Here is a 13,955-nt window from a genome sequence, read left to right as displayed (position 1 = left end):
ATTTTGGCAACAAATCGCTTAAATGATCATTTTGGCACAAATGCCTTAAAATCAACACTTTGAGCGACAAATCGCTTAAATGAACCATTTTGGCCAAATGCCTTAAAATCAACACTTTCGAGCGACAAATCGCTTAAATGAATCATTTTGACACAAATGCCTTAAAATCAATTACTTTGGCGACAAACGCCCAATCACATCGTTTTGGCAAACAAATTGCCTAAATCACATCATTTTGGCTAAAAGCCTCAAAATCAACCATTTTGGCGACAATCGCCTAAATTACACATTTTAGCAAACGAATTGCTTAAATCAACACCTTTTCGGCTCGAAGCCTTAAAATCAATCAATTTCGGCTCAGAGTCTTAAAATCAACGATTTTGGCGACAAATCGTTCGACAAAAATCATTTTCGGCAATAATAAGCCCGAACACCAATTTTGGCAAGATAAGCCCAAATCAACTCTTTTGGCTAAAGCCTCAAAATGATCTTTTGGCAATAAATGCCTAAATCAATCAATCTTTGGCAAAATGCCTAAACAAAATGCACAAAGCATACACACTCATGCACAAAGCATACACACTCATGCACAAAGCATACACACTCATGCACAAAAGCATACACACTCATGCATTAAGCATACCCATTCAAAGCCCTTCAAAGAAGGCCTATCGAACTACGTTGACTTTGATCTTCCATTCACACGGAAGTACGTAGGCACGTTCGGGATTTCACCCCGGGCGGCAAGTCAAAATCACATAAACATTTCATTTGGTCCAATTACATCATTCACCTTGCAAAGCATTCATCCATCGGTTAGTTCATCAGCATGACATAGTCTCGGGATCCATCTCGGGTTCGCAGACTGTGCTTTGAACATTGGGATAATTAATCTAGTAACTAGGTTAATTAAAATTGGAGTCATTTGGGGGTTTTTTCCTAGTTTACCCGAAAATAATTAAACAAGGTGGCGACTCATACATTCACGTGCATTTCTGTCCTTAGTCACATGCATTCATATGCCAGTGATGTTTGGGGGAGGGGTTCACAGTTTGGCGACTTCACTGGGGATTTATGTAATTAATTTGCATAAAGTGGACTACAATTGTTGTGAAAACTAACCGGCCTTTCTTTAAGGCATCATTTTATTATGCTTTGTTTTGCAGGGTACCCTAATACGAATCAAGTGTTCTTTCCTTAAGAATACTTGATAAATCCGGACTTAATTGAAAAATGTGATTAAGACATTAAAACTTGTTGATTTATTTGCACGATTGAGAATCCTTTTCTCCATTGCATAAAAAAATGAACTTCAAATGAATTTCTTCTCTTTCTGTTCAAACTTCTGAGTCTGGATAGCAAGTAGCGCTGATCGGCAGGTCTCTTTGATTATGCCGACGGACAGCCAAAGCGTCCTCCCTGTTACCGCAAACCATCCCTAATCCTTTTGGGGGTGGCACATGAGTATGCGTACCGTTGGACCCACGCGAAACTCTTTGTTTCACATGTGGTTAGGTATATCCATGCTCAAGGTTCAAGGGTCCCTTAATAAGCCGATTCTCTATTTGTGTCATAGCCTATAGAACTTATCCTTTAGGACTATATGCACCCAATGGTATGAGTCATCTCATTAAAATAAATTATGACGTGTTGGTGTGCGCATTCACGACATACCATAAGCATTAAATAAAAAAAAAAAGGAGAGGAACACAAAATATCCTTCTGTTTGTCAGTCATGCACAGTTGGACAAAGAGTCGGTCTACCTCATATCAGTTACTCTGACACACAATACCGCCCACTATACCCTAATGCGATTACCCTTACACTTACAGGTACCCCCTGTGCAAGCGACCACAATAATACCAGACACACCTACAGTGCTATCACCAACCTCAACTACACCGATGGCATCACTAGCTGACATCCAAACCCTCATGGAACAAATGGAAGCCAGAATACAGGCTAGGATGAATGAGGCATTGGCTGCCCAAAGAACCGCCCTATTAGCTGAACTAAGTGGTGGTAATGGAAGTGGGGCCTCCGCTGGGGGGAGTGGTCCTGCTGCCTCCAACCAAGGACCTGGCTCTGCGCCTACGTCTTCAAACCCTAACTTGGATGAAATGACCTCCAAAACTGCTTCTGAGCTGGAAGCTCAAAGAATGAGAGAAAAACTGGAATTGCTAGAAAGGTCTGTTACTGCTCTAAAGACCCACAAGGAGGTGGTGGACATGGACTCTTTGTCCTTGTTCCCCGAAGCAAGATTGCCTACTAAGTTCAAAATGCCAAACATGGACAAGTTTGATGGAACCACCTGTCCTAAAACACACTTGAAAATGTATGTGGGCGCCCTTAACCCATTTGGATTAAGCAGCGAGCTCCTTGCTCAGTTGTTCCAACAATCCCTGACTGGTGCTGCTTTGAGATGGTTTGTCAGTTTGGACCGCTCTAAGATGAAAACCTGGGAGGATGTTTGCAATGCTTTTAATTCTCAGTATCACTATAATATAGAAGTTGATGTTACTCGAAGAGAACTAGAAACTACCAAACAAAAGAACAATGAACCCTTTTCCTCGTTCCTTACGAGGTGGAGGGCCAAGGCCGCCCAAATGATCAATCGACCTTCAGAACAAGAACAGGTGGACATAATCTTAAAAAACTTGTTGCCTGTCTATCAACAACAGTTACAGACTCAATATCTACCATCATTCCAGTCGCTCATTGCCACTGCTACGAAGGTGGAGGATTTACTTCAAATGGGGCAACTAAAAGAAGAATCGGGGGCCTCAAAATACAAAAAACCTAGTCAAGTTAGCAAAGTCCACGAAGTGGCAAGCATTACTCCCACAAATCCTCTACGTGTGGGAAATATGAGAGCTGGCAGTCAGTCAAGAAGAACCTACACTGATCTCGGAATGCCAATCCTTTTGGTATTCCGAGAGGCTGTTAAAGCAAACTATATCAAACCTTTGGAAGCAAGACCACCACCCAACCCACTACCAAGGAATTACAAAGCCGATGAATATTGTGAGTATCATCAGGGATATGGGCACAAGACTGAAGCATGTTGGACCCTCAAAAATCGCATCCAAGACCTAGTGGATAATGGTTCGATTATTCCACGAAGCAAACCAAACATTAGCACTAACCCTTTACCAAATCACGGGGTAAATGCTATTGTTTCTGACCAAGAATTGATCGATCCTTTCGAGCTATTCTTGGAAATGAATGAAATCTGTGTCCTAGATCTGAATGACCTATCTGAGGAGGTCGATGCTATAACCAGAAGCGGGAGACAGTATGAACCTTTAGTCTTGGACAAAATTCCAAATAATCCCTACCAAAGAACAGAGGAGAAGGAGGATCCGGTCCTATCACAATTAAAAAAGACACAAGCTAAGGTGTCAATCTGGGAACTTTTAGCATCATCTTTTCCTCATCGCCAAGCTCTTTGCAAGGCTTTGAGCCAACTTCAGACATCGGTAGAGGTTAGCCCTGAAGTGCTAGTGTCCACCCTCACTCAATCATCTAAAATGCAAAGCATCGGGTTCTCTGATGATGACTTACCTAAGGAGGGAAGCAGTCACAACAATGCTCTTTATGTCACCATTCAGACTAGAGACAAAACTGTACCCATGGTTCTCATTGACAATGGGTCAGCATTGAACGTCTGCCCACTAAGGGTAGCCAGCTGTTTGGGGTTAGAAGAGACAGATTTCATTCCATCTGACCAGATAGTGAAAGCCTATGATAGTACCCGAAGGGAAGTGTTGGGGGTTGCTATGCTAAAATTGACAGTCGGGCCAGCTGTGATGGAAGTCCCATTCCAGGTAATTGATGTACCGACCAGCTTTAATCTACTTTTGGGTCGACCATGGATCCACCATGCCAAGGCAATACCCTCGTCCTTACACCAAAAAGTCAAGTTTCCTTATGAGGACAAGGTTATTACTATCCAGGGAGATGACTACAATCAGTTGAAAAAGCCGAAAGGCGAGCCTCTCTTTGAGGTCAACCCTGAGACTACCAACTTGCCCCTTTCGGGATTTCAATTTGACACTGTGCAGTTCATAGAAGGGAAGACTACAAACTCCCGAATTCTCTTTGATTTCGGGACGGTGCAGATAAATTGCATAGTTCCTTTAATGCTGAAGATGTCCTATCTGCCAGGAATGAATATGGCAAGGTCCGGAAAGACATACCCCGCATTGCAAGCCTGGGAATGTCCGGTGAATGAAGGGACTTTCGGGCTAGGTTATCAGCCTACTGATGAAGACCGTGCTGAGAAGACCAGAAGAGGAAAGAAGAAAAACATACAGATGCCATCACGCTTCTTGACTTTAAATAGTCACTTCTGCAAATCGGGAGAGACGATTCCTTATCGTAACTTCCAAGAACCATTTTACTGCCCGACTGCTAAAAAGATGCTGCCTGGATTAGAAATATTCTCTGATGTATGGGGTAACAAGCCTGAAACAAGGACCAATCCGGAAGTGGAAGACTTCATGCAGCCTAGTCTCTTTGATGAGGTTGCAGTCATTACAGGAAATGATGGGACCAAGATTTACTGAGCCTGATCAAGCCAAATGAAGGACCTCTCACCAATTGGTACGCCGAGGAGGAGCGCACTGCTGATACACCCCCTCCCGAGTCGAACCTAGAGTCAAAAGTTGAAATCAAGTCCTGTATTGAGTTTGAGTCTGACCCTGGGTATGAGACTGAGCCAGAGTCCAGTCCCAATTCTGAGTCGTCTGTGTCGGATTTTGAAAATCCAGATTTCAAATTTGATGTAATCTTTGAAGACGATTCCGTCATAATCAATAAAGGTTTGCAGATTCTTGATTACCCCGCGTGTCTATCTTTCCAAGCATTTCCAAGCAAAAATAAAGAAAAAGAAATAAACGAAATAAAAAATGAAAAAGAAAAAATAATAATTGGCAAAGAAGAAAATGAATATACATACATTGCATTTGATTGTGCTAACAGGAAACAAGTCAGTGAATGCTTGAAGAAGTTCGCCGATTGCTTCATGTGGAAGGCAAGCGACATCACGGGAATCGACCCAGCAATAGCGGTACACAAAATCCCAGTATACCCCGAGGCTAAGCCAGTAAAACAGAAGCTAAGAAGGCTGAAGACAGAATGGTCTTTGAAGATCAAGGAAGAAGTGGCCAAGCAGCTGGAAAACAAGTTCATAGAACCTATCGCCTACCCAACATGGTTAGCAAATATTGTGCCAGTGCCGAAGAAAGATGGTAAGGTCAGAATGTGTGTTGATTATAGGGATTTGAACAAGGCGTGTCCGAAGGATGACTTCCCCCTACCGCATATTGACTTGTTAGTAGACCGAATGGCGGGACACGAGATGGTCTCCTTGACCGATCTTGCTGTCGGATACAACCAAATAATGATGCATGTGCCAGACAAAGAGAAAACGGCATTCATCACGGAATGGGGAACTTATTGCTACAGAGTTATGCCTTTTGGGCTCAAAAATGCGGGGGCAACCTATCAAAGAATGGCGACAGCCATCTTCCATGACATGATTCACGAAGAGGTAGAAGTGTACGTGGACGACATGGTTGTTAAATCAAAAACAGCTGAAGAACATACAACAGCGCTCGAGAAGTTCTTCCTTAGACTTCGAAAGTATAATCTGAAGCTCAACCCAGCAAAGTGTCTGTTCGGAGCTACATCCGGAGTATTTCTGGGGCATATGGTCAGTCGGAAGGGCATAGAGATTGACCCTTCAAAAGCCAAAGCCATTCTGGAAATGCCAGCTCCAAGGACGGAAAAAGAAGTCCGGGGTTTCCTGGGAAGACTACAGTATATCAGCCGGTTCATCAATCAACTGGCAGACACTTGTGGTCCTATGTTCAAGTTACTTAGGAAAGGAGTAGCAGTCAAGTGGAATGAGGATTGTCAGGAAGCTTTCGACCAAGTCAAACAATATCTGCTATCCCCGCCGGTTTTACAGCCACCAAGGCTAGGGAAACCTTTGCTATTGTACCTATCAGTCACGGAAGAAGCTATGGGTGCGATGTTAGCTCAGCAAGCAGAAGATACAAGGATAGAAAATGCAGTGTATTATCTCAGCAAAAGGATGCTAGAATACGAATTAAAGTACAATAAAATAGAGAAGTTGTGTCTGGCTCTAGTCTGGGCCTGTACCAAGCTACAGCACTACCTCTCGTCTTACACTACGTACGTTATTTCTGAGTCGAACCCCTTGAAATTCCTTATGGAGAGGCCGGTTCTTGACTGTAAGATGGCAAAGTGGGTATCAGTACTTGCAGCTTATGACCTAAAGTTTGTACAACGGAAGGCCGTGAAAGGCGGTGCTTTAGCTGATCAATTAGCTGAATTACCGGTCGGAGACCAAATGCTGGAAGTGGAATTTCCTGATGAAGACTTGTTAAGCTTAGAAAGTGAAGTCTGGGAGATGTACTTCGATGGAGCTTCGAATTACCATGGAAATGGGGTTGGAGTTGTATTCAAAACTCCTTGTGGAGAATACATCCCAATCGCAGTCAAATTGGATTTCAACTGCACTAACAATGAAGCCGAGTATGAAGCTTGCATAAGAGGGTTAGAAGCAGCCTTGGAAAAGGAGATAAAGATCCTCAAGGTTTTCGGAGATTCCAACTTAATAGTCTCCCAGGCTTTAAGGAAATGGAAAATTAAAGAAGAGCGTTTGGTTCCTTACCTACAACGCTTGGATGAATTGGCTCAGCAATTTGATGGTTTATCCTTCCATTACTTGCCACGAGCCAAAAATCAGTTTGCAGATGCTCTAGCCACTCTAGCCTCCATGGTCAATGTAGAAGAGGATCGAGTCATTCGACCCTTGACAGTGCGGCTACAGAAACAGCCAGCACATATCATGAATTTGGTCGACGATAAGCCCTGGTATTGGGATATACAGAATTATCTTCAGAATGAAGTTTACCCAGAGGGATCCACCAAAACTGATCAACGGACATTGAGACAACTAGCATCCGGATATTTCCTTACTGGGGGAATTCTGTACAAAAGAAGTTGGAATGGCCTGCACCTAAGGTGCGTTGATGAGGAAGAAGCTCAAACCATCATGGATTCCTTACATAACGGGGAGTCTGGCCCACACATGCACGGGATAGCCTTGGCTCGAAAAATCATGAACCTAGGTTATTACTGGTCAACCATGAAGGCAGATTGTGTGAGGCATGCGCAGAAGTGCCACGAATGTCAAATTTTTGCTAAATTGCAAAAACAGCCTCCGGTCAATCTGAATCCTATCACTTCACCATGGCCTTTCGCGACCTGGGGCATAGACGTGATCGGAAAAATCCACCCGAAGGCTTCCAACGGTCACCAGTTCATTTTGGTTGCTATAGATTATTTCACTAAGTGGATCGAGGCAGCCTCTTATTCGATTCTGAATGCCAAGAAGGCAGCACAGTTCGTTCGTACCAACATCCTTTGCAGGTACGGAACGCCATTCGAGATCACCACGGATAATGGAGCTCACTTCCAGGGTGAATTTGCTAATTTGTTGAAAGAGACGAGAATCCAACATCATAAGTCCTCACCCTATCGTCCACAAACAAACGGGGCTGTAGAAGCTGCAAATAAGGCCATAAAAGTTATTTTGCAAAAGACAATTAAGAAGCACAAAGCTTGGCATGAACAGTTGCCGAATGCCTTATGGGGATATAGGACTTCAATTAGAACACCTACTGGGGCAACCCCGTATTCCTTAGTATATGGCATGGAAGCAGTATTGCCTATTGAGCTGGAAGTTCAGTCGGCGAGGGTTATCCGGGAAAGCCAGATCAGTGAAGCAAATTGGGCTGAGAATTATCATTTGCAGCTCTTGGGTATGGATGAAAAGCGATTGCGAGCAATCCACCAAACTCAAGTTTATCAAAGAAGAATGGCGCGACATTTTAACAAGAGGGTCAAAGACCGGAAACTGGAAGAAGGTTGTTTGGTTCTGAAGGAAATTAGACAACCGGTCATAGATCCACGGGGGAAGTTCCGTCCTCATTGGGCTGGACCGTATGTGTTGAAGAAGATCTTGTCAGGCGGAGCCGTTATTTTGACTGATTTGGATGGCTTGGAATTCACTAATCCATGTAATTTAGATCAGTTAAAAAGATATTTTGTGTAAATTGTAATCATTTGCATAATGTAAAACGAACTACATTAGACCTGATTCTCTTCGGAAAAAAGAAATTATATATCGGAGATATGTAGGCAGCCCTCATTGGGTATGGTCTAAACATCAATAAAAAAAAAAAAACAAAACATACCATTTCATAATTCTTTCTTTTGCCGATAATAATAAAAAAAAAAACCCGCTAAGTTGAAAACCCGAAAGGGCGGCTTAGGCAAAAATCGGGGCCCGCTAAGTTGAAAACCCGAAAAGGGCGGCTTAGGCAAAAATGGGTAGCTCGCTAAGTTGAAAACCCGAAAGGGCGACTTAGGCAAAAATTAGAGCTTGAATAAATAAAGTTGGAAAATGCTTGGAAAGCTTAAAAGTCAAATGACATGCCCAATTGAAAGCAACAAAGGCAAACAGTCTAAAATCAAGCAGAAAACTAAAGAAAGTAGAGCCCACGTCCAAATAAAACATACATCCAAAGTCCAAAGCCAAAATACCGAAAAGAGTCAAAAACAAAAAAAAAAAAAAACCCAAAAAGCCCATAAAAGTCTAAGTGCCCCGTCGCCTCCTTGGGGCAACGTCTTCCGAGTCATCTTTAGCTCCCGAACTCTCTCCAACATTTCCCGTCTGGGGAGCCAACAGAATCTCCTCATCAGTCCCAGCCTCATTACCAGCGTCAGCCTGAGTCCAACCTTCAAGTACACTCAGCAGTGCGTTCCTCCTCAGCTTCTCAACTGGCCAGACAATGGTCATAAACCAAGACCGGTACTCAGGAGAAGTCTGAATACCAGCAGGATTAGGCTGAAGGTCTAACCATATGATGGTCCCTAACCCAGGCCCTAAGGACGGCTCGAGTAACTCCCGGAGTGATGGCTGAATCAGCTAGGGAATCATCCATGGTCGGAACAGTCTGATCTATCCCCATCTGTCTCAGAACGCGCGAAGCACAGTACCAGGTGCAATGTGTAAGGCCCAACAGGTAAACCTGAGTATGGCGGAAGCTAACCTGAATAAACCGGTTGATATCATACCAAGGTACGAACCACAACACCTCGTCTGGACCTAATTCAATTAACCATGAAGTCCACGCATCAACGGACGGGTATGTAATCAAAATCTTCCGCATACGATACTGGACAGGGTTATAGGGCAATAAAGTTGGAGCAGCAACTACTTGGAGGTGGTCCTTCAACCAAACCTGAGTAATGGATCCTTTCTATTATGAAGGAATGAATCAAAACAAAAAAATAGGGAAAAGAAGAGAGGAGAAGTACCTGGAGTATAATCGGGGAAACTGTCCAGTCCTCGAAGCCTAAAGCAGCTCTGTCAAGGCTCCTGATAGTTTCTGCTAGCACAATGCCACCAATGCAACCCATGTCCTCCATTTGTCGAATCATAGGACAAAATCGCAGATCCCCGAAGCCTGGATCCTTGTTAAACAAGAAACCAGCTAATAAGCAAAATACCAAGGCCCGCATCCTCAGCCTCATCCGGTCTGGGTCATCCTGAACGGACCTCTGAAAATTCATCAATCAGAGGGCAGCAGAATTGCTTTCTGATCACCAACAATCATAGCCCTAGCTTGAGGTCGACAGAACTGAAACAGGTTTTCAAACGACCGAACATACCCAATCTTAACCTCATGCCAGACTAAAGGGGCATTAGGGTCACACCCTATGATAGCACAAAACTCCTCGAAAAGAGGACACATCTCCTCCATCATGGCCCCAAACCGAAAAACGTGGGCCTCAGGGTCCCAGAGTCTGATATAGGCCCATAAAAAGTTCCAGTCGATCATTACCCCCCTAAGGGTAATGATAGGAGAGAGGCCATACCTCTTCAAGTTGATCTTTTCAACTTTGGAGAGACTCCTAGCCCAGCTGTGCATGCTATGATTGAAAGAAGGATTCATTCTTTGGAAAAGATAAACACAGAGAGAAAAGAAGAAGAGAGAAGATAAGGAATGAGTGAAGAGCCGAAACAAAGAACAAGCTTTTATAGGAGAAAATGCACCGAATGAGGGCGGCAGCAGCCGCCGAATGATGGCGGCAGCAGCCGCCGAATTGCCACCGAATGACGGCGGCAGCGGTCGCCAAATTGCCACTGAATGATGGCGGCAGCGGCCGCCACGCATAAAAAAAAAAAAAAAAAAGAGTGTATTTTGTCCATAAGCCAAAATGATGAAGTCCTCCCATTTTGTTTCAAATACAATAAACATGCATACATATATTTCAATACTAACCAAGTGCAGGTACAAAATAAAACTCAGTACAACGATACAGTACAGAAGCACGATCAAAGTTTAGTACAGTAGTCAGACAAGAAAGAAAGAAAGAGGAACAGAAAAATCCGGCAATCATGGCTTCAGCGACGGGGCCTCTGCCTTCTCTGATCATTGTAAGCCTCACGAGTCCAGGACGAAGACAGTTCCTGTTGCATCCCGAGCATCAATTCCATCATCTGATTGATCAATCCAACAGGAACCTATAAAAAAAAAATGCAAATGAACGTCAAATCTCTTATGAATCGTTTTTGTGAGAGATTTAGCAGTTTTTACTTACCTCAGTAATGTCCTCAGAAGGCAGAGCCAAGCGATCCACATTTTCCAGCGAGACCTCTCGAAAGGCTAAAGGAGCGTCAGGAGTATGGTAGGAAATGCTGTACGGAAGACGTAAATTGGCCAAGTCTGAATGAAGTGACCCGGTAGCCTCTGTCACAGCCCGGGGAGCCCTGGAATGGCCGGCCGAGTGGCTAGGGCCGGCTTGAGATGAACCTTCAGCCCGAGTAGAAGAAGAAGGATCAGTCGTAGGCCTCCTCTTTGGAGTCCTACTCGAAGAACCCGCGGCCCGAGAAGAGCGGGTGGCGGGCGGATGGAAAGGAGCTGATCTCTGAAAATTGTCAAGCCGCGATCTAATAGGCTGCATCAGAAAGAGTCTGCAGAACTCAGCATAATCTCCCTCCAAGATGAACTCTCCATACGGAATACCCTCAGTATGCGCATCGGTGAGAGTCATCTGCCTGCCCGCTCGCATGTCCCCGGGAGGAGGATAAGGGATGGAACGACAGCCTCTTATTTGAAAGTCTACTCTCTCGCCCAAGTAATATCGTCTCAGGACGGGATGCGACAGGATCACCCTCCGCCGAGACAAGTCATCCGACCGCTGGAAATGAGGATCAACCTGGATCCAGCTCTGTAGGCGAATGGCCATCGCCCCCACCTCAACCTAAAAAAAAAAAAAAAAAAAAAAAAAAAGATGCAAATATGTTGATAAATCTTTTTTATTCAACGTATTCAAGAATTACTGAACACATACCTGCGCCGGGCTACACGTATCAAAAAAGGTTCTCAGGTCTTTTAGCGAGTGCTTATGCCGACTGGTATGAAGGTTTGTTCGGTACCATCTCCAAGCCAAAGGTACCAGCCCTAATCCGAGATCCGCATGAATCTGCTCCGGGCGAGTGTAAGGAAAATACTCAAATGTCCAAATCTGCAACAAAGAAGAAACGAGAGTCAAAAGAGGGCTAATAATATAGAAAAATATACAGAATGTTCTTCGCATTACCTCCCAGAAGTAATAGGTCCCGCTAAGTTTACAGTGGCTCCGACTCAGATCACACATGTCATCATACATACGGCTCAGAATAGCGCCGGCCCAGTCGTACTCCGTGAGATGGGCTAGGTTTTCTAAACTCTTCAAGATAGAAGGATTAAACCTTTCTTTCCTGTTGGACCAAAAGGTCGAAGCAAACATCAGCAACAAAGTGAATCTGGCCACCTGAGTAGCCGTCAGCTCTCCCCGCCTATGTCTAGCATAAATGCCGGGGGCTTGGAGATATAGCCAGCGCCTGGAAACACTCAAAGCTGGAGTAGCAGAGCCTGGCCCGACAATCCGAGGCAGGTCTATACCAATCAATTCCGCCATCCGATCAGGGGAAATCTCTGTCCTCCAGTCATCATATAATTCAATCGTCCGAATACCAAAAGGGATTCCGGTAATCACAGAAAAATCCACAGGGGTCATTGTCATCTCGCCCCAAGAAAAATGAAAAGTGTTAGTAGTGTCCCACCATCTCTCGGCCAAAGCACCCAGCAACTCCTTGTGGCTATTTCAGCCAGCATCAAAATGCCTCAAGTAACCCAGACGGGACGGATTGATGATTGCCCCGACCGGGTGGCTCGGATCCAATATCTCGATCGGGATTTCAGACATAGAGTTCTCAGCCACATCCAATTTAATGTAAGGATCCTAAAAGGTAAAGTAATATAAGAATTGTTCCTTGGTTCTTTACTAAGGGTAATATCTTAGCATGCATACTAATAAAACAGCAAATACAGAAAATAAAAATTCACAATTCGGCCACAGAGGCCCGAGAATCACAATTCGGCCGCAGAGGCCCAAAGTTCACAAATTCGGCCTAAGGCCCGAAAATCACACTCTGGCCATAGAGGCCCGACAATTCACAATTCGGCCACAGAGGCCCGAGAATCACAATTCGGCCGCAGAGGCCCAAAATTCACAAATTCGGCCTAAGGCCCGAAAATCACACTCTGGCCATAGAGGCCCGACAATTCACAATTCGGCCACAGAGGCCCGAGAATCACAATTCGGCCGCAGAGGCCCAAAATTCACAAATTCGGCCTAAGGCCCGAAAATCACACTTTGGCCATAGAGGCCCGACAATTCACAATTCGGCCTAAGGCCCGAAAAGCACATTCAGGCCACGAAGGCCCAAAGTTCTCTTTCTGGCCACAGGAGGCCCGAAAAATCACGATCCCCATTTTGTCAACCCCTAAAAAAAAAAAAAAAAAAAAAAGAGGCGTACCTGGGCGAAGATGCCTGTTACGGAGGCGTGAGTGTTAGCGTCCGCCATAAGGTTGACCTCGTCAAGCGAGATCCCCAGAGACCCCAGGTACTCCTCACCGCTCAGATCAGAGGAAGCCATAAACAAAAAAAAAAAAAAAGAATTTTGGAGCTTTAGAAGTTGAGAGATTTTGAGAGAGTTCCTTAGGTTAGAAAGTTTAGAATGAATGAAAATGAGTTTTTTCAAGCTATTTATAAGCAAATAGTCAAGAGGCGGGTCTTCTGGACGCGTCCAGTTTTCGCCTACAAAATTTGCGTTTCAGACAACCACCGACTCCCATAAATCATTTTTATGGTCGACGGTGGGGGGCAACTGTGAATACCCAAATTTTGAGGCTCAGAAAGCCTGTTTTCCCGGACTGCAAACAGTCCGGCCGGACCGGAGGCTATTTCGGAAGTTCACCGAAAATATGTCAATATGGTACTTAAAACGTCCGGAATGTCGCGAGGATCGCGGAACAGGTCCCGGAATATTTTTCGGAGGTCCGGAACTCCCAAAAAGGCCCCCGGAGCGAGGCACGGTGTCCACACCGGCCACGGCGGCGCCGGCCGCCGGGCACGGCGACTCCGGCCCCGGGAACTGCGGCAGCAGCCGCCCAGCCTGGGCGGCACCTGCCGCCCCACTGCCTGGGCGAGGCCTGCCGCCCAGGCGGGCGAGGGCTGCCGCCCGAGCGGGAGAGGCCTGCGCCAGCGCGCGGGGCCTGTCGCCCGCATGGGCGGTGCCTGTCGCGCGCGGAGGGCGAGGCCTGTCGCCCTGCGCAGGTAGGGCCTACCGCGAGAGACGGGCGAGGCCTGCGCCCAGCGCGCGAGGGGCCTGTCGCCGCGCGGGCGAGGCGTGCCGCCCAGAGCGCGGGGCCTGTCGCCCCGCGCAGGCGGGGCCTGGCCCCCCCCCCGGGGCACGGCCCGGGCGGCACTGCCGCCCAGACCGGGCGGCACCTGCCGCCCAGAC

General features: G+C 45.7%; 1 protein-coding gene across 1 annotated transcript; it reads right to left on the bottom strand.

The window, feature by feature from the left end:
• Positions 1–10,020: 10,020 nt before the first annotated feature.
• Positions 10,021–11,354, bottom strand: LOC149494672 (uncharacterized). The gene is made up of 2 exons (XM_089724295.1): positions 10,706–11,354; positions 10,021–10,628 (listed from the first exon to the last, which is right to left on the bottom strand). The coding sequence occupies exons 1-2, from the start codon at positions 11,351–11,353 to the stop codon at positions 10,509–10,511; spliced, it is 768 nt and encodes a 255-aa protein (XP_089580421.1). The 5' UTR covers position 11,354; the 3' UTR covers positions 10,021–10,508.
• Between the last annotated feature and the right edge of the window lie 2,601 nt (positions 11,355–13,955).

This window comes from Jatropha curcas, chromosome 7, assembly GCF_041381405.1.
Source record: "Jatropha curcas cultivar XTBG-Jc1 chromosome 7, XTBG_Jcur_1.0, whole genome shotgun sequence".
Classification (NCBI taxonomy): domain Eukaryota; kingdom Viridiplantae; phylum Streptophyta; class Magnoliopsida; order Malpighiales; family Euphorbiaceae; genus Jatropha; species Jatropha curcas.
This window is presented reverse-complemented; position numbering and strand designations above follow the sequence as displayed.